The sequence below is a fragment of the Monodelphis domestica genome, chromosome 2 (genome assembly GCF_027887165.1).
Source record: "Monodelphis domestica isolate mMonDom1 chromosome 2, mMonDom1.pri, whole genome shotgun sequence".
In the NCBI taxonomy this organism is placed as follows: domain Eukaryota; kingdom Metazoa; phylum Chordata; class Mammalia; order Didelphimorphia; family Didelphidae; genus Monodelphis; species Monodelphis domestica.
In genome coordinates, this window is record NC_077228.1 from 256,732,014 (window position 1) to 256,753,660 (window position 21,647).

The window sequence follows — 21,647 nt, forward strand, 5'->3', positions numbered from 1 at the left end:
ACCTTAGGACCTTTTCATTTTAGTTGCATTTGAAACTTATTTTATGCATTATCTTCTCATTCAAAATGTGAACTCCCTGAAAGCAGATTTTCTTCACTTTCCTTTTTGTATTTGTAGTGCTCAGCATTGTCCTTTGTACCTACTAAATGCATTTTCATTCATCGATTCTGAGCATCTAGTGCTATAAAAAAATTTTGCATTAGTATTAGTACTAGTAAAAAAGTATTTGCATTAGGGTGTTCATTTAGAGGCTCTCCTCAGTCATGTCCCCTCCACCCCTGTAGTTAAGCAGTTGCTTTTCCTTGGTGTTTTTACTCCCACAATTTGTCCTCTGCTTGTGGCTAGTGTTTTTTCTTCTAGATCCCTGCAGAATGTTCAGGGATGTTGTATTGACACTAATGGAGAAGTCCATTACATTCAACTGTACCACAGTGTTTCAGTCTCTGTGTACAATGTTTTCCTGGTTCTGCTCCTTTCACTCTGCATCACTTCCTGGAGGTTGTTCTAGTCTCCATGGAATTCCTCCACTTTATTATTCCTTTTAGCACATTAGTATTCCATCACCAACATATACCACAATTTGTTCAGCCATTCCCCAATTGAAGGGCATTCCCTCATTTTCCAATTTTTGGCCACCACAAAGAGCACTGCTATGAATATTCTTGTACAAGTCTTTTTCCTTATTATCTCTTTGGGGTACAAACCCAGCAGTGCTATGGCTGGATCAAAGGGCAAACAGTCTTTTATTGCCCTTTGGGCATAGTTCCAAATTGCCTTCCAGAATGGTTGGATCAATTCACAATTCCACCAGCATGAATTAATGTCCTGAATTTGCCGCATCCCCTCCAGCATTCATTACTTTCCATAGCTGTCATGTTAGCCAATCTGCTAGGTGTGAGGTGATACCTGAGTTGTTTTGATTTGCATCTCTCTCATTATAAGAGAATTAGAGCACTTTTTCATGTGCTTATTAATAGTTTTGATTTCTTTGGTTGAAAACTGCCTGTTCATGTCCCTTGCCGATTTATCAATTAGGGATTGGCTTGATCTTTTGTAGAATTGCTTTAGCTCTTTATAAATTTGAGTAATTAGACCTTTGTCTGAGGTTTTTGTTATGAAGATTGTTTCCCAGTTTGTTGTTTTGCTTCTCATTTTGGATACATTGGTTTGTTTGTACAAAAACTTTTTAATTTGATGTAATCAAAATTGTTTATTTTACATTTTGTGACTCTAGGTCTTGCTTGGTTTTAAAGTCTTGCCCTTCCCACAGGTCTGACATGTATACTATTCTGTGTTTACCCAATTTACTTATGGTTTCCTTCTTTATGTTCAAACCATTCACCCATTCTGAGTTTATCTTGGTGTAGGGTGTGAGGTGTTGATCCAAACCCAATCTCTCCCATACTGTCTTCTAGTTTTCCCAGCAGTTTTTGTCAAACAGTGGGTTTTTGTCCCAGAAGCTGGGGTCTTTGGGTTTATCATATACTGTCTTGCTGAGGTCACTTACCCCAAGTTTATTACACTGATCCTCCTTTCTGTTTCTTAGCCAGTACCAAATTGTTTTGATGACCACTGCTTTATAATATAGTTTGAGATCTGGGACTGCAAGGCCACTTTCCTTTGTATTTTTTTCCATTATTTCCCTGGATATCCATGATCCTTTATTCTTCCAAATGAACTTTGTTATAGTTTTTTCTAAATCAGTAAAAAAAATTTTTGGAAGTTCAATGGGTATGGCACTAAATAGATAAATAAGTTTGGGTAGGATGGTGATTTTTATTATATTGGCTCGTCCTACCCATGAGCAGTTAATGTTTTTCCAATTGCTCAGGTCTAGTTTTAGTTGTGTGGAGAGTTTTTTGTAGTTGTATTCATATAGTTCCTGTGTTTGTCTCGGGAGATGAATTCCTAAATATTTTATTTTGTCTAAGGTGATTTTGAATGGGATTTCACTTTCTAATTCTTGCTGCTGAGCTGTGTTGGAAATATATAGAAATGCTGATGACTTATGCGGGTTTATTTTGTATCCTGCAACTTTGCTAAAGTTGTTGATTATTTCAACTAGCTTTTTGGTTGAATCTCTAGGATTCTTTAAGTAGACCATCATATCATCTGCAAAGAGTGATAACTTGGTCTCCTCCTTGCCTATTTTAATGCCTTTGATTTCTTTTTCTTCTCTAATTGCTACTGATAGTGCTTCTAGTACATTGTTAAATAATAGAGGTGATAATGGGCATTCGTGTTTCACTCCTGATCTTATTGGGAATGCATCTAGTTTATCCCCATTGCAGATGATGTTAGCTAATGGTTTTAGATATATATTATTCATTATTTTTAGGAATGACTCTTCTATTCCTATGCTTTCTAGTGTTTTTAATAAGAATGAGTGTTGTATTTCATCAAAGGCTTTTTCTGCGTCTATTGAGATAATCATGTGAATTTTGTTGGTTTGCTTGTTCATATGGTCAATTATGTGAATGGTTTTCCTAATATTGAACCAGCCCTGCATTCCTGGTATAAATCCTACTTGATCATAGTGAATGACACTCCTGATCACTTGCTGGAGTCTTTTTGCTAGTATCCTATTTAAGATTTTTGCATCTGTATTCATTAGGGAGTTTGGTCTATAGTTTTCTTTCTCCGTTTTTGACCTGCCTGGCTTTGGAATCAGTACCATGTTTGTGTCATAAAAGGAATTTGGTAGAACTCCCTCTTTACTTATTATGTCAAATAGTTTGTATAGTATTGGGATTAACTGTTCTTTGAATGTTTGATAGAATTCACTGGTGAATCCATCAGGCCCTGGGGATTTTTTCTTAGGAAGTTCTTTGATGGCCTGTTGGATTTCTTTTTCTGATATGGGATTATTTAAGAATTCTATTTCTTCTTCTGTTAGTCTAGACAATTTATATTTTTGTAAATATTCATCCATATTGCCTAGATTGGTATATTTATTGCTATAATTGGGCAAAGTAGTTTTTAATGATTGTCTTAATTTCCTCTTCATTGGAGGTGAGTGCCCCCTTTTAATCTTTGATGCTGTTAATTTGCTTTTCTTCTTTCCTTTTTTTAACTAGATTGATCAGTACTTTGTCTATTTCGTTTGTTTTCTCAAAGTACCAGCTTCTTGTCTTATTTATTAGTTCAATAGTTCTATCATTTTCGATTTTATTAATTTCTCCCTTAGTTTTTAGGATCTCTAGTTTGGTTTTCTTCTGGGGGTTTTTGATTTGTTCGCTTTCAAGTTTTTTTTATTTTCATTTCCAATTCATTGATCTCTGCCCTCCCTAATTTGTTGATATATGCACTCAGGGATATGAATTTACCTCTGATTACTGCTTTGGCTGCATTCCATAAGGTTTGAAAGGATGTCTCACCATTGTCACTTTCCTCAATGAAATTACTAATTGTTTCTATGATTTGTTCTCTAACTAAACAATTTTGGAGTATCATATTATTTAATTTCCAATTTAATTTTTTGTCTCTCCATCTACCCTTACTGATCATAAATTTTATTGCCTTATGATCTGAAAAGGCTGCATTTACTATTTCTGCTTTTCTGCATTTCTATGCCATGTTTCTGTGATCTAGTGTATGGTCAATCTTTGTGAATGTGCCATGTGGTACTGAGAAGAAGGTGTATTCCTTTTTGTCCCTATTTATTTTTCTCTATATGTCTATTATCTCTAATTTTTCTAAGATTTAATTCACTTCTTTTACCTCTTTCTTATTTATTTTTTTATTTGATTTAACTACATTTGATATTGGTTGGTTCAGATCTCCCACTAATATGGTTTTACTGTCTATTTCCTTCTTCAGTTCTCCTAGTTTCTCCATTAGAAATTTGGGTGCTATACCATTTGGTGCATATATGTTGATTAGTGATATTTCCTCATTGTCTATATTCCCTTTTATCAGGATGTATTTACCTTCTCTATCCCTTTTAATCAGATCTATTTTTACTTTGGCTTTGTCAGATATCATGATTGTAACTCCTGCCTTATTTCTGTCAGTTGAGGCCCCAAAGGTCTTACTCCATCCTTTAATTCTGACCTTGTGAGTATCTACATGCCTCATGTGTGTTTCTTGAAGACAACATATGGTAGGGTTTTGGATTCTAATCCATTCTGCTATTCGTCTATGTTTTATGGGTGAGTTCATCCCATTCACGTTCAAAGTTATGATTGTCACTTGTGGATTCCCTGGCATTTTTATATCCTCCCCTAATTCTGACCTTTCTTCTTTAGCTATAACCTTTTAAACTAGTGATTTACTTTAAATCAGTCCCCCTAGTCCCCTCCCTTGATATGCTTCCCTTTCTATCCCCTCCCTTTTTGTTCCCTTCTCCTCCCCACTCTCCTTCCCTCCCTTTTTCTGTTCTCTCCCCCACCTAGCCCCCTTGGTTTTCCCTTCTCCCTTACCCTGTTGGATAAGATAGAATTCAAGATTCCAATGGATCTAGATGCTCTTCCCTCTCAGAGGTGATTTCACTGAGAGTAAGGTTTAAGTAAAAAATCTCTTCCTCTCCTTCTTATAGGAGAAATCTTCTCCTCCCCTTCCCATGTGTATCTTTGTGTGAGAAAGATTATTCTACTTAGTCTTTTTTTTCTATTTCTTGGAGTATATCTTAGTACCATGAATGATTCCCCCCTCCCTTTTTCTTTTCTTCTCCCCACTTCTCCATATCATCTTGATGCCCCAAACTTTCCCTATGAGTGATTCTTCTTACTACTCTAATGATGCATATAATTTTTGAGAGTTACACATTTAATTTTCTTCACATATTAATATATATATATATATATATATAATTTGATATAAATGTAGTCCTTATAGAAGAGAGTTTGAATAAAAGAAAAAGATAACATTTTCCTCCTTTTCCCTTTCCTTCATATTTACCGTTTCATGTTTCTCTTGCTCTTTGTGTTTGGATGTCTAACTTTCCACAGAGCTCTGGTGTTTTCTTTACGAATACTTGGAAATCTTGTATTTTGTTGAATGCCCATACTTTTCCCTGGAAGTATATAGTCAGTTTTGATGGATAGCTGATTCTTGGTTGAAGACCCAGCTCTCTTGCCTTCATGAATATCATGTTCTAGGCCTTACGGTCATTCAGAGTGAAAATTGATATGTCCTGTGTGACCCTGATTGGTATTCCTTTATATCTAAATTGTCTTTTTCTGGCTTCTTGTTAGATTTTTTCTTTTGCTTGGAAGCTTTGGAATTTGGCAATTACATTCCTGGGAGTTGTCTTTTGGAGATTTAGTGTAGAGGGTGTTCTGTGAACTCTTTCAATGCATATTTTGTCTTCTTGTTCTAGAATCTCTGGGCAGTTTTCTTTGATATTTTGTATTATAATGTCAAGATTACTGTTTCTTTCTGGCTTTTCTGGTAGGCCAGTGATTCTCAGATTGTCTCTCCTTCCTCTGTTTTCCAGGTCTGTCACTTTGTTACTGAGATATTTTATGTTATCTTCTAATTTCTTAGTCTTTTGACTTTGCTTTATTAATTCTTGCTCTTTTGCAAGATCATTGTCTTCCAGTTGCCTGATTCTGACCTTTAAAGATTGGTTTTCCCTTTCAGTTTGTTCTGACCTGTTTTTTGAGGCTTTGAGTTGTTTCTGCATTTGTGTTTTTTGGTCCCTCAGATTGCTGAGTTTGTTTTGCATTATTTCCCATTTTTCCTGCCAGAAAGCTTCCATCTTTTTGATAATTTCCAATTTAAATTCTTCAAGAGCTTGTGGAGAATTTCCATTTCTTTTGAAAGGTTTTGGAGCATTTGTTTTTGTTTCCTCTTCTCTTTCCTCTGTATTTTGTATTTTCGCTCTATAAAAAGTGTCCAAAGTCACCCCCTTCTTCTTGCTTTTCTTGGTGTTTGGAGGCTGTTGCTCCTGTGCACTGTTTACCATCTCTATGGGTTTTTTCTCCCCTTTCCAGTCAGAAATCTGAGTGAGGAGGGCTGGCTCTCAGTGTTTGGCTCTAGTGACCTAGGCTTTAGCCCGAGGCAAATTCTCCATTCTCCACAACTACACTGTCTTCCCGGGGAATCCCTGGGTCTACTCTCCCCTGCCTGCTGGCGTTTCAGGTGTTAATACTCTCAGGTGTGGGTCTTTGGTGGTTTTAGTTAACTCCTAATACCTGTGGGTGCCCTTTGCTCACTTCAGGGGATCCCTTCCCACACTCATTTATTATAGAGCGCTAGTTCTGGGCACCCGCGATCTGAGTTCCCTTTGCCTGCCCGCCGGGGTTTCGGGTTTTACTACTCTCATGAGTAGGTTTTTGGTGGTCTTACTCAGGTCCCCAGACCTGGGGCTGCCTGTTGTTCAGTCCTGGGGTGCCCCTCCCTCACTTGTTGATTCTTGCCAATGCCAGCTTAGGCTCTGGCTCTGTCGGCATGGTGGGTGGGGGGAGGATGGGTCAGCTTTTCGTTCCCTCATATTGTGGAAATGCTGGAATCCCACCTACCTTCAGTGCTGCGCCTTAGTGTGGGGTCTCTCCGTTCTTATGAGGATGGTTGTTTTTGCTTTTTGGGGGGGTCTTTTGAGGTCATCTGTGCCATTGGTTCTGAGGAGAGGAAGCCAGCCACGTTTACTCTGCCGCCATGCTTACCCAGAAGTCCCTGCCATAGTCATTATTTTTCTTAATAATAATAGCTAGAATTTACATAATGTTGTATTCAGAGCCCTTTACAGACATTAATGTCATTTCTGTCTAATCTTATAGAATTGTGCTTAATTTTAATGGATGTATGAAAGAAACCTTGTTGATGTTCTTAATGTGGAATTTTGTTATATCAGCCAGTCAGTAAGTACTAAGTTTGTACTATATGGTGGGCACTGGCATAGGTACTGAGGATACCAAAACAAAAATGAAGGGGCCCTTGCTCTCAAGGATCTTAGAGTCTGTCACAAAGTAGTTGTCTTTTTCATTGTCAACAAATAATAAGTGCAGTGGAATCTCATATTTTGTATACCTTTTAGTCAGCTTAATAATGGTAAATATATAATCTACTGGGAGACAGAGAGAGAGAGAGAGAGAGAGAGAGAGAGAGAGAGAGAGAGAGAGAGAGAGAGAGAGAGAGAGAGAGAGAGAGAGAGTTAATTACTCAGAGTATCAATTCTCATCATATAGGACTACAAGTGTCAGTTTAGGATACTGGGTTGAATGGCTATGATGGTCAAGCTATTCCTTTTAATTTAACCTTTAATTCATTAACTTTAATTCATTAACAAATCAATTCATTAACATTTAATAATTCCTTTAAATTAAACCAAATCCTTGTGTGTGAGAGGAGAGAGAGAGAGAGAGAGAGAGAGAGAGAGAGAGAGAGAGAGAGAGAGAGAGAGAGAGAGAGAGAGAGAACTTGCCAAAGTCTATTATACCTTAATCAGGAATGCCCTTGATGCATGTGTAAATTAAGCTTGTAAAATTTTCATTTGGAAAGGAAGTAGATACCTAAATTAGTAATTGGTGGTTCTTTTAGTTGCCTGATTTTATTAATAGGATCTGAAATTTTTTCCCCATTCTTTTGTTGTCTTCCCATTCCTTTAGATAGATTGACAGTCAATCCCTTTACGCCTCCACAATTCTGTTGTTTCCGCTACAGATCACCTTTATATATGCTTAATCTCTCCCAGAAACTTTTCCTGACTTCTTTTGACCTTTTTTTGGTTCCATTTCTATCTCTATAAGCTCATCCAAAACTGGAATGCGAATGTCTAAACATCCTGCTACTTGACTTGATGGCTAAAAGAGTTTCTTATTAAAATCTTTATAGTTTTTTTTTAATCTGCTGGTGAGATCTTTTCAACTTTATCTGTAAATCAGAATGACTTCATCCAGTAGGGTCTCTTCCTAAGTATTCTTTTTCCCCCCAAAGTTTTCCTTTTGTTTTTAATCTGAACTTGACAAAATATTGACAAAAATAAACATTAACATGTACAAAAAAGAATATTGTATGTAAAACTGACTATTAAAAAGATTTTTAAAATGTAGACATTAAATTTAACCCAGTAGTACCAACACTACTCTGTTTGTCCCCATCTGAGCTTCATTCTTTTGTCTTCTGTGTGTGTGTGTGTGTGTGTGTGTGTGTGTGTGTGTGTGTGTTTTAATGCTTCATTGACACTTATCTTTTTGGGTGGGTAGGTGTGGGTTTCTATCCTACCCTCATCAAAATTCCCTTCTTTTCTCTCAACAACAATCTCCTTTCTAACAACAAAAGCTCTCTTATGACAAATAAGCACAGTCAAGAAAACAAATTTATACTTTGTTTGGGTCTGAAAAGCTATATTTCTTTCAGTACTTCTTACCATATCTCTGCCAAGAAGTGAAAAGCATAATTTATTCTCAGCCTTTTTGAGTCATCATTAGTCATTTCATTGATCAAAATTCTTAAATCTTTCAAAGTTTCCTTTTATACTTTTATTCTTATTGTATAAATCATTGTCCTGGTTCTGCTCACTGTACTCTGTATCATTTCATATTTCTCAAGTATCTCTGAATCTATCCCTTTCATTTTTTCTTATAGTACAGTGTTATTCTATTCCATTTTCATAATTTGTTTAACCATCCCCCAAATAAAGGGCACTTATTTGTTTCAATAAATCAACCAACAATAATTTGATTATGTACCTACTGTGGGCCAGGTATAATGCTAGGTACTGGGGATATGAACAAACTGTTCCCGTTTCTTTGGTAAAACAAAAATTATTTCTTTGATTACTTTGTTTATATGGGTTCTTTCCCTCTGTCTTAGATGGAGTAAAAGCCAAAAGATGGTTTTGCTAGGTCAGAGAGTACAGAGTTTAGTCATATTTTTTAGGATAGTTCCAAATCACTTTCCAGAATTGTTGGACTACTTTATAGCTCAACCAAAAGAATATAGATGTGCCCATGTTTCCATAGCACTTCCTCCCCAACAATTGTCATTTTCCATTTTGTCATCTTTGCCAATATATAATAGGCATAAAGTGGAATTTTAGAGTTGTTTTTATTTTCATTTTTCTTCTTAGTGATTTGCCACATTCCTTGAACATAATCCTATATTTTCTGCTTTGTACCATTGTACTGGCTATCCCTCATGCCTGGAATGCTCTCTGTACCCATCTCCACCTCTTAAGTTTCCCTGGCTTCCTTCCAGATGTGGCTTAAACCCCACCTTCAGAAGAATTTTCCCTCATCTGACAGTTTTCATCTCTGAGATTAACTTTCACCCATTCTGTATGTATCTTTAACATACCTAGTTTCCTATTGTATCATCCATTATAATGTAAACTTCTTGAAAATAGTGACTTTCTTCTTTCTCTGTTTCCCTAGTACTTAGCACTGTATCTAGCACATAGGAAGCATTTAATAAAAGAATATCAGCTCACTAACTGAATAACTGGAACCTTCCAAAGCTTGCATTCTGCTAGCCTTGTCTCTGAGTAATGCTTTTTTATGGTATTCAGGAGTTCTGGTTGATTTTTTCCCCCACCTTTACTTTTGTAATTTCTGTATTATTCAGTTTTATAAGTAAATAATCTCATAAAACCAAAACCCCAAAACATATACTCAAATAAATAAGTGAAAAATTTTATGTTGCCATCTGAATTCCAATTCTAACAGTTCTTTCTCTGGAGGTAGATAGCATTCTTTGTCATAAATTTGGGTGGTTTTCTTGTATTATTTTCTGTTCCATGGTATTCTGATTTTTTGGTTTGTCACCTTCTAGGAAACTTATAACTCTTAAGTAATCTTTGTTCATTTTATTTTCAAAGTCAATCACTTTGGCTTGTTAAAAATGCATGCATTATTTGATCATTGCATTTCATTTCTCATACCAGATTTTCTTCTAATTATTTTTGTTCCAAATCTATTAATCTCTCACTTTTTTACAGAATGCCCATTGGGAATCCATTTTCTTTTTAAATTGCTTATTGAACTTTTAAATTCTTTTAGAACTCTAAGAGTTCTAAAATTAAGAACTCTTTAAGTTCATTGAGAAGTCTTTAAGTTCTGATTAATATTTACATTTTTTTAACCTTATCTTCCATTTTAGAATCAATACTATGTATTGCCCAGGGTCACTCAACTAGGAAGTGTCTAAGGCCAAATTTGAATCCAGATTTCCCATCTCCAGATCTGGCTCTGTATCCACTAAGCCACTTTTAGCTGCCCCCTCTTCTATTTACTCTTGAATTTCTCCTTTTATATTTTTCATCTCAAAATGTTTTGCTATGCTTTCTTAGGAAGTCCACAAGATTCTCTGCATTTCATCAGATGCTGGTTTTCTTTCTGTTGCAATATTTTTTAAAAGATTTTTGTATATTCTTTAAGAATATGCTCATCTTTGTGGTATTTGGATTTTTTCTGTTGATTTACCTGTGTGCTTTGACCTTTTTTATTGGAAATTATTCTCTTAAAATCACCTTTGGTGTTTTAGCCTTTATATTTCCCAAGTCATCTCCTTTGCTAATTGGATATGTTCTCAAAAACTTCCTTCTTGTTCTCCCATTGAGAGATACATGATTTTTGGGCAGATCTGGATCCCTGCCTTGTTTCCTCTTGCAGGATGACAGAACTGGTTCTAGATAGATTTTAGTCCACTTTCCTTTACACCTTTACTAGAAGTCTACCAATTCTTCCCTTGGCTCTCCTTCCCTTTTTAACTGAGCTGGATCAATATTTACTACTTTTGTATCATGGGAGAAAGCAAGGATATGTTCTGCCAGAGTCTCAGCAGCACTGGGGGATCCCAAGGTTGACTGATTATGCTGTGAAGGCAGGTAAGGAAAAGATGCTGAATTAGCACTATTTTTCATAGGATTTTACTGTATTGGTTAAGTTCCATTTTACCACCTGTAAGTGTAGCTATAATTGCTTTATTTCTAGGCACATAATGCCTTTTTGAGAGAAAGTGACATCTTGCTGGTCACGTGACTTGGAAAGCTAACATAATATCTTTTTTTTACCTAATGAATTCTTTTAGTTAACATAGGAATTCATACTAAATAATCACCATTGAAATGACTAGATACACTCTTGATCTTGTTGCAAGAGGTATGGCACATGTTAAGATATAATAATAGTATGCAAATGCAAAACCTATTTCCATATTATTCATTGTTGTAAGAAAATACTCATAAAACCAAAACTCTAAAATATAAACCCAAATAAACTGAAGCAAAAAATCATATGTTTTGATCTGCATTCTGATTCCAACAGTTATTTCTCTGGAGGTTGAATAGCATTCTTAGAATAATATTCTTAGAGCCCACTGTTCCCTTTACATTATGCTATGAGGCATCAGAGTAGGATTCTGGGACTTTTACACTTTTTTTTTTAACTTACTGTACCTTATCTGGAACAGCTCATCAAAAGTAAGGCCAAAAGCTTCCAGAATGTGGGTGTCTATAAGAATGATCACAAAATAACCATTTATGCATGCATTTAATTTTTCTTTCATCTATTTATTATCAATTACATGTTATAACAAATTTCCACACAAGTTTTCCTAGGTTATATGATTGAACTTATCTCTCTTCCTTCCTTCCCTTTTCCCTCCCAGTGATGGCAGACATTTCGGTCTGGGTTATACATATATATCTAAAAATTATAGTACTTACTCTTTTTTTCTCATACTAAATTCAGATTTGAAGCCAGATAGTAACTATTTTCTTTTCTCATAAGAATCATAGTTCCTTTTTGCCCTGTGCAGATGAAGAAGTCCTTTCTGCTTCTAAGATCAACAGTAATGAAGAGTTGGGATTTTATACTTTACAGCCTATTACAATGACTGCATACAGTTTTAATCTTGCCTTCTGAAATTTACAGCCTATTGCAGAAATTCACTGGATGGCCAATGGTATAGTTATGATGACAGCACAGTAGAGCCTGTTTCAGAAGAGGAGGTCAGCACCCGAGGAGCCTACATTCTATTTTATCAGAAAAGAAACATCATCCCTGACTGGTCAGCCAGCAGCTCAATGAGAGGTATTGTAATCTTCTTCAAGGGGGTGTGGGGAAAAGAGATGAGCCTAAAATTTCATTCTCTTCCTGAAGTAGTACACCTATACAATGGAAAGATCTGAAAGAGGAAGCATATAAAAAGGCTGAAAAAATCCTAAAGAGTGTAAGTTGGTGGTAGCTAAGAAGTGTAGCTGATAAAGATCTGGGTCTAATAGGGGGAAGCTAGGTTGCTCAGTGGATTGAGAGCCAGGTCCAGAGATGGGAAGTCCTGGATTCAAATGTGGCCTTAGATACTTCCTAGCTGTGTGACCTTGGACAAGTCACTTAACCCCCATTGCCTAGCTCTTATCACTCTTCTGCCTTAGAAGTAATACATAGTATTGATCCTAAGACAGAAGGTAGGGGTTTAAAAAAAAAAAGGTCTCAGTCTAAAGTCAGGAAGACAAGTTCTAATGTGACCTCATATGCTTACTAGCTATGTGACCTTGGGCAAGTCACTTAACCTCATTTGCCTTAGTTTCTTCATCTGCAAAATGAGCTAAAGAGGAAATGGCAAACCACTCCAGTGCTTTTACCAAGAAAACCCCTAATGAAGAGTCATGACTCAGGCAACACATGGTGGCTTTGAAAGTTGCAGCCACATGCCATCAAAGCCATTGTCTGTCACCACTAGTTGTCAACCTTCTTTGAGCCTATATGGAAACCAGAGACTTCACTGGGTAATTTGGCTTCCATCCCAGGCTTTTTCTCCATGCAGAAGAAGGGCAAAACCCTTCTATCATCTCTCTCTTTTATCCTTGAGTTAAACTGGGGTGTTAGCAGTGTCAGCCCTTTCTGACACACCACCCTAGAATAGGAATTTCAAGGTAGGGTGCAGTGGAGACACTCATTACCCAAAGGCAGAAACAATATGGCTTAATACAAAGCAAAACATGTTAAAGAATTGAAGGACAATTTTTGAAAGAATTTTCGTATAGGATCATGAGATTCAAAGCTGAAAAGAACCTTAGCAATCTTCTAGGACAGAACCCTCATTTTACTCAAATTTTACTCAAATAGATCAGAGTTGGGATTTTGACCACAAATCTAGGGTGACCTTATGGTTGCATCAATTAAGAGTCTGGGGTTAATGGAAGATTAGTCACTAGGTCCCTAAAAGGTACTAAAAGAACTTATAGATTTGATTGCTGAATCACTCTTTGAAAGATTGTAGAGAACACAAAAAATGCCAAAGGACATATTCTTTTATTGTTTATTTTTACTAATTTTCCCCCGAATTACATGTAAAAACAATGTTTTGACATTTCAGTTTTTACATTTTGAATTCCAAATTCTATCATTTTTACTTCCTGCTTCCCACCCCTCCCTGAAATGGTAAGCAGTCTGATATAGAGAATGTGCCCATTTTCAGAGAAGTTCAGGGAAAAATAAAGTCTCCAACCTTTAGACAACAAACTTTCAATTTTTGTCCCCAACTCCCGAATTTTAAACTATATCATTAAAGAGATGGTTAGTGAGGCATTAGTATGTTGTAGTGGAAAGAGCACCATTTTCATAGTAAGAAGACCAGATTTGAACTCTAGCACTGTCATTTACTGCCTATACGCAAATTACTTAACCTTACAAGTTCTTAATTTTCTCATTTGTAAAATGAAAAAAAATGAACTAGATTTCCTTTACTATCCCTTCTCGTTCTAGAGCCATGACACTAATGATTCTCTGAATATCTAGAAAAGGAACTGCCATTATGATGTCATCAAGAAAAAGACTCATTTCTTTTCTTTTCCTTTTTTTTTAAACCCTTACCATCCAACTTAGAATCAATACTATGTATTGGTTCCAACACAGAAGAGTAGTAATGGCTAGGCAGTGGCGGTTACACAAATAGGAAGTATCTGAGGTCATATTTGAACCCAAGACTTCCTGGCTCTCTGAACTACCTAGCTGCCCCCCAATCTCATTTCTCTTTTAGACAGGCTTGTAAGTTGACTTATCAGGGGAATTTTGTAGTTATACTTTTTTTGAAAAACATTTAATACTGGACAAGATAGAGACATGTGTGCCAGTTACTAGTAAAGTTTAGGGGAATACAGAATTGACTGCAAGGGCAAACCAGCTGCCTTAGATGGATGTGTCTTGGTGACATGCAAGTAGCAAACAGGAAATTTAGGCTTGATATAAGGAAAAACTTCCTATTAATTAGAGCACTTCAGAAACAATCCACTTGGATGCTGCTGGGCTGCTCTTTACTACAAGTCTTCAAGTCAATACTGACCATTTGTAGGAAAAGTTGTAGAGAGAATTCATATTTAAGTACAAGTTGGACTAAGTAGCCTCTGAGATTCTTTGGTTCCTATGAATTTCAGAAAATTAGGGATTCATCAGTCCTGAATTAGTGAGAGATGCATGTAAAAGTTTTCACTTCTCATCAGCATTTGAGGGTAAATTTAGGAATATGTTTTCTTCCAAAAATATTAATCAAATGCTACCAATTTCATATTGCAGATCCTAGGTAATACATATTCATACAGTGGGAGATTGAGATCAGAATATATCATTTCATTAGTATGTGAGACTCCTGGTGTGAAAAATTTGACTAACATGGAAATGTTTTTTTGCCTGACTTCACATATATAATGGTTACTATACTATTTCCCCTTCTCAATGGTCTAGAAGGAAAGAGAGAATTTGGAATTTAGACTATATACATTTTTTTTTAAGGAAAGAAAGAGAGATTAAGTGAATTGTTGTAACTTGGGCAGGATATATAAAAGGCAGGAATTTAATACATGCCATACTGGCTACTAAACCCAAATAAATGTTTCCAAGAAAAATGATGGCTCACTTTATTCCTTCCCTTGGTATTTCATTTTTCTGCCTTGATACCCCTCTCAGATTTCATAGATTTTTGCTTAAGGTGCTAAGATCTTACCTGCCATGTCTGTGTTTTCTTTATAGGTTCCATGAGCTCTTCCATGTCTGATCACTGGCTTATGAGGCTTAGGAGTAACAATAGCAGCCAAAGAAAAAGCCTCGTGTCTTGGAATTCTGCAAACTTTGACTCCATTTCCAAGATACCTGATTCTCCCGTCTTCTCCAAAGCCTCTACCAGAGAGGAAAAAGGTCCATTTTAATTGTTTTTTGTTAAAATCATTGGTGTTATGTCTTTATATATGAAGTGTATAAATGACTTTTCTTATACTTATGATGTTGCTATTACTTACTAATTTTAGGATTACAAAATTCATGTTTTAAAAGAAAGGTTTTTTTCTGCCATAAATGACCCCAAGTTGTGCAGTATATAGAGTGCTGAGAATAGTCCTCAACTACAAAATGCTTTTATCATGGTGCCTGACGAGTTGTAGGTACTAAGTAAATAATTCAGTTCTTTCCTTGAAGAAAGACAATTCTAAAATCTGTAATTTAGTAATCTTGATCATAGGGCTTATTACAAGTGATTTTCTGAGATTTCAAGTGGGTTCTCTGTTCAAGCTGAACTCTATTTTCTTCTCCTTGATATTTTATCAAAATGCAACTAGTAAGCTATCTGAACCTAAACAACTTTAGTAAAGACTAGAGTAAGTTTAAAAAAAGCCTTCTGTGCTCTAACTTGTACTTTTATCATCAATTCTTTAACTGTTAGAATCTTATTCCAACTCTAATCTTATATTTTATTTTAAATGTTCCTTCTTAATTCACCCTAATTTTTCTCACTTAAAATGAAAAATCTTCCTGGAGTCTGAATGCAGCTCCAGGCTTTGGATAAGTTTGTCATTAAGAGACAATATCATTTCTTAGCAATAAACAACATTATTTATTGAACACTTAGGCCAATCCTCATCATACTAGGGCCATGAAGCTATTGTACTACATATGAAATAATGAATATGGAAGAAATTTGTGAAGGACAAAATACTTTACAGACATGATATATTTTACACATCTGTGTATATAGAGAGTGATATGCATTTATGTACAGATATCCCTTCCACATTTTAACTTTTCCCATTGTGGTCTTGATATATTATGGGTTGGCATATGAAATTAAATGGGAGTTTGGGGGGAGTTCTGTGGAAGCGACAGATAACAACATATGAAGGCCAAGAGATGACACAGAAAAAGTTTAGAAACTCAGAAATGCATAAAACATATGTATAGTATTATATAATATCAACATATTTTCTCTTTTATTACCATAAATTTATGTAATTTCTTTTTAAAAGTGAAAGTTTATGCAAAGAACATGAAAGCCAGTAGATAATACATAAAGGCTAGACATGTAGTAATATCTTTGAGTTTAGGAACTCGTAAATGCACATAAAGTATTGTGAAGACACCTTGTAAAAGAAAAAAAAAACTTCAGACTTCTTTTCAGGTATAAAGGGAAGGTAAAAAAAATTTTATGCTGATTTTTGCAGATTGCAGGTACATCACACCCTTAACCCCCAAGATGTGGAAGAGGATACCTGTATATTTACAGAATACTGTTACTATCAAAAGTGGCTGCCACTGCCTTGATGCATAACTTTGGACAAAGTCACTTCCCTTTTTTGGATTCAGTTAAATTTTTCATTTTTTATTATAACTAAAAGTTTTGATAAAAAAATTTTAATATACTTACTGATTAGATTAGAGCTCAAATAGTCACAGGGAAATTTCATAATTGCTTATTCAACCAGATATTGTTTCTCTGGAAACATTTACATATTAAAATATTTTCTTGTGCTTTTTAAATCTTTTAAATCTGCAACGAATACAGTGATAGCAACTAGACACCATTCTCCAATATTTTCCTTGATAAGGACATATTACATATTATAAGCTGATTAGAATCAATGTTTTTAATATTGAATGTTAGATGCAATTCTTAGGTCAGTTTTTGTTTGAAAATATTTGTTCAGTGGTGTGGGATCAACATTATACTCTTTTCATTTTGAAGATTAAGGCAAAATTATAATCTATCAGCATTTAACATCAAATTATTTTTATAAAAGTTCATTTTATACCAATGACATCATGATTTTTAAAAACTTAAAGACTCAAATTATATTAACCTATTGCTGGTTTTTCACCCTCTCAAAATAAGACACAGAAAAATACAATAAATAGCTTTTGGAGAGAGGGGAAGGGGATCAAATGAACATGAGCTTTAATATGAGTAAATGATCCAAGATTACAGTACCAAGAGGCTAACATTGGTGCCTTGGTGCAGTACAGCAGCTCAGGCAAATCTAGATGATCATGTAGCAACATGGGAAGCTCCTGAAACTGGGCTTTTAAAATAATTTTTTATTTACTTTCAACCTTTACCTTGCATCTTAGAATCAATACTATGTATTGGTTCCAGTGCAGAAAAGTGGTAAGGGCTATGCAAGGGGGGTTAAGTGACTTGTTCAGGATCACACAGTTGGAGTCTGAGGTCAGATTTGAACCCAAGATCTCTTGTCTCTGGGCCTGGCTTTTAATCCACTGACTTATTTAATTTAAAAGAATGAGCCATTATCCTTGCAGACTAGGGTCATGTAAAAATTAGCTACCTTTAGTTTTTAGATTTGCCCTCTTGTGAGTCATAACAAAGTTTTATAAAGATCATCTATTGTAAATATTTACCATAAGATTTGGCTTTTTCTTCCCAGAGAGCCCCATTATCCCAGTCTGCATATGTTGTTCACATGCTTTCTGCCAACTGATCAGTATCAGAATTTAAATATGAAATATTTATTTACATTTATAATCTATTTACACTTGAATTAATTTCAAATGCCTAAAATGGGATAACATTTTAGCTACTTTCTTTAATTCTCCATCAAGATTTTATTCATTTTTACTTGTTCACTTTTCCTCTTATGAATTCATAGTTAGCATGAATTCTGTTCTTCTGATCCTACTTTTTAATTCTTCATTTTGAAGTATATTTCTACATTGTTTTATATTTACCTTGTTTATTTTATTTACTTCATAATATCCCATTACATTAATAGACCACAATTTATTTGGTCCATTTCCCCACAGCTTTACATAATGCTTTGCTGTCTTTAAACAGATAGTATAAAATTAAAAAACAATAACAACAAATGTAGCTCAAATATATTCCTGCCAGTAGAATTATTGAGTCAGTAGGTATGATCATTCTAATAACTTTACAAGCACAATAGGCCAAATTTATTTGCTTATACCAAACTTATAATAACAATAGTAACTAGCATTTATATAGCATTTGGTATGTGCCAGGTACTTTGCAGTTATGATCTCATATCCTTATAACAACCCTGGAAAGTTGGAGCTATTGTTATCAGACCCATTTCATAGATGAAGAAACTGAGGCAGATAGGTTTGAGACCTTCCACAGTATTTGTGGGAATTCAAAGTAAAGAAAACAGTTTAGAAATGTGAGGGGAAATGTAAAGAAAAGTAGGAGGTATATTTCTCTGAGTGAAGACAGGCTAAATCAAGGCTTGCAGGTGCCAGAGAATGTCACAAAGTTCCCTCATACTGACCTGCCTTGTGACTTGCTGAAAAACTGAAAGATTTCAATTAATGCATTCCATTCTAGGAGTTGTCAATCAACGATAATTACTAACAGCAAAGCATTGTACTAAATACTGAGGGAAGTTGAAAAGAAATAGATGACTAAATGATTACTCTCAATGATTCTGGAATGTGGTTTGGGCACTAACAACCCATAATCTCTGTTTTCAGGAGAGTCTGAGTCAAAGCTTTTTGTGCGAAACAATCGAGGCAGAAGCTGCAGTATGAAGGAACCTGCCACTTCTAAAAGAAACCAACATGGGGCTTTTAAGACCATGCCCCTCAGGTGGTCTTTGGGAGTCAAAGATAGAACAAAGCATCAGTCAGCTGAGTTGGTGGAATATTTAGAATCTGGACGAAGACCCAAGTGCACTAATCGCTCAATCATTCCAGTGATGATGACCGGTGCTGTTAAGGAGGCAGATGTTTCAGCATCAATACAATCAAATATAAGAGATTTTACAGATGATGAATGGGATAGCAAGGGGACAGGTGGGAAGGTGCAGGGTACTATGATGAACCCTTCTAATAATCTTAAAAAACAGTACCTAACTACTGGCAATATTGATTCTCTAAAAAGAACCAAGAAACTGAAAGAAAGCCTGAGTCAAGAGATGAGGCTTCCCCCAAAACTTGATGTTCCTCTGACTGTGCCAAAATCAGCCGGGACTGAAGAGCCAACTTGGGCAAAGAGCAATTCAAGCAAACCAAACTGTAATGGAAACAACCATATGAGTAACAGTTTACCATATCCCAAGGATTTTCTGAATGTCAGAAATTTCTCTGGGGTGAATAGAGATAATAATGAAAGACGCTCAGCCAAGTTTTGGACTAAAACACAGGAAAGAAATCTTGAGTCAGAACTGCTCCAACAAAGCAAGTTTTCCTTTCTCAGATCCGTTGTTTTGAAGAAAGAGCCCAAGAAGAAGGGTAATAATTCAGAGATTTCTATCAGTTCTTCTTTCACCTCCCCATCAAGTAGCAAATGGAGCAATACAGATAAAGAACAAGGGAATAAGATGTCACCTTGCAGACATAAAGAAATCCTGACAAAGGATGGGGTGAGCCTCTCAGAAAAGGGTGTCAGTCAAGCCCATAGCTCCTTCAGGCTCCCCAAACAAGTGAACTGGTTCCAAAGAGCTAGCGTCTCTTATCCATTGCACAGGCAGGTGCCTGAAGGACAGACTTCTAATGGTGCCTTTCAAAGAGTGAAATACCACACTATTGCCTTAGGTCAGAAAAAAATAGTCCCTGAGTCCAGTTTGTGACAAGAGTTGTAATGTTATGGGGTTTTTGTATAATATGAACTGTTTGGGGAAGCAAATTATTTTATATCACTATAATTAAATCAAGTTATTGATTTGAACTGGGCCTTCAAGATAGAATTTGAACAACAAAGAATACCACTGAATATCTAGTGTGAGGTTTAGAGAGAAAAAGACCTGTATTCAAATCTGCCCACAGATACTTTCTAGCTCTGTGACCCTGGGCAAGTCACTTGACCCTGACTGCCTAGCCCTTGCCCCTTAGTATTAGAGTTGTTAGTAGGACAAAAGATAAGAATTTTAAAAAGAAGAATATGATGAGGATTAGGGAAGCACCTTTTCAAACCAAATCCCCCATTTTAAGGTGTCTGACAGGATGCCTTCATTTCCTCACACCACAAGGGGGCTGTATAGGACAGCAGATAGTATAGTAATTTTTTTTCTTTTATGACAATACCTTGCACAATAATCCCAAATGTTTAGGAATATAATTTTAAGGGTGCTACTCTCAGTTTTCCTCTTTTTTTTTGTAAATCTTTTAAACAAGTAGACATATCAAGGAACATTTCTTGCTTTTTTAATGTTATACTGGGATACAAGGCAACACTGAAATGAGTCTGGGAGAGGTTGGAGAGAAATGATATTAAAGAATGTTTAATATATAAAAAATTTATTAAATCATTTGAGCCTACTATTTAGAAAACTATTTTGGTATTAGGAAAAACAGTCTTATATTTTTACTTTCACAATAAAATCTATGGACGATGTTATTTAAAACTGTCTCAATGAATCATGAGAAGAGCCCATTTGGTGTATTTATATGAGCTAATAGGTATTGATCTTGTTTTGAGTGTATACATAAATCATTGCCCATATCTGGCAAGTATCTGTGTGAATTTTTTCTGGGATTTGACAATGCTATTTCTTAAGAAGCAAGGTACCAAATAATTTCTGTTTTTCTGAAGGTGGTCTAGGCTGTGTCTGATCATTAACATATGAGTTATTTTGGTTCCCCTGAGAATTTTCTTGGGTGGGTCATACACTCTCGCCCAGCAAGTTCCCACAGAGTTTCCACACTTTCCAAGACGGCTTATCAACTCAAATTAGGAGCAACCAAATGGTAATCCCAGGGAACCTAGGAATTTAATGCAAAGTCTTAAGGGAAATGGGAAATTTTTAATGGCACTTATCTAATGGGTTTGCTTTTTGTCCATACTATGCCCCTAAGAACCTTCTTCTTCTTATACGTATAATATGACTACAACATGCCTTTGAAAAAAATTTTTTCAGTGTGGGTTTAAAAGCAATATCTTCCTTCATTAGGAGGGATCATCAACTTCCAGGTAAGCATGGCGGCAATCTAAACACAGCTTACTTACTCTCCCCTGCACACACCGACAAGGACTACCCCGAAAGACCTTAAGAATCATTGGCTAACATGACAGCTATGGAAAGTAATGAATGCTGGAGGGGATGCAGCAAAGTAGGGACACTAATTCATTGCTGGTGGAGTTTTGAATTGATCCAACCATTCTGGAGGGCAATTTGGAACTATGCCCAAAGGGCACTAAAAGACTGTCTGCCCTTTGATCTAGCCATAGCACTACTGGGTTTGTCCCCCAAGGAGATAATAAAAAGACTTGTACAAGAATATTCATAGCTCGCTCTTTGTGGTGGCCAAAAATTGGAAAATGAGGGAATGCCCTTCAATTGGGGAATGGCTGAACAAATTGTGGTATATGTTGGTGATGGAATACTATTGTGCTAAAAGGAATAATAAAGTGGAGGAATTCCATGGAGTCTGGAACAACCTCCAGGAAGTGATGCAGAGCAAAAGGAGAACCAGGAAATCATTATACACAGAGACTGATACACTGTGGTACAATTGAATGTAATGGACTTC

At 35.8% G+C, this 21,647-nt stretch overlaps 1 protein-coding gene across 2 annotated transcripts in view; it reads left to right on the forward strand.

The window, feature by feature from the left end:
• USP43 (ubiquitin specific peptidase 43) overlaps nt 1–21,305 on the forward strand; it is a 162,082-nt gene extending 140,777 nt beyond the window's left edge. For both annotated transcript variants that reach the window (XM_056817514.1, XM_056817515.1), the window contains exons 13-15: nt 11,817–11,975; nt 14,910–15,074; nt 18,651–21,305. In XM_056817514.1, the coding sequence (XP_056673492.1) occupies nt 11,817–11,975; nt 14,910–15,074; nt 18,651–19,747 (1,421 nt within the window). In that variant the 3' untranslated portion in view covers nt 19,748–21,305. The remainder of the gene's footprint in view (nt 1–11,816; nt 11,976–14,909; nt 15,075–18,650) is intronic.
• The last annotated feature ends 342 nt before the right edge of the window (nt 21,306–21,647 follow it).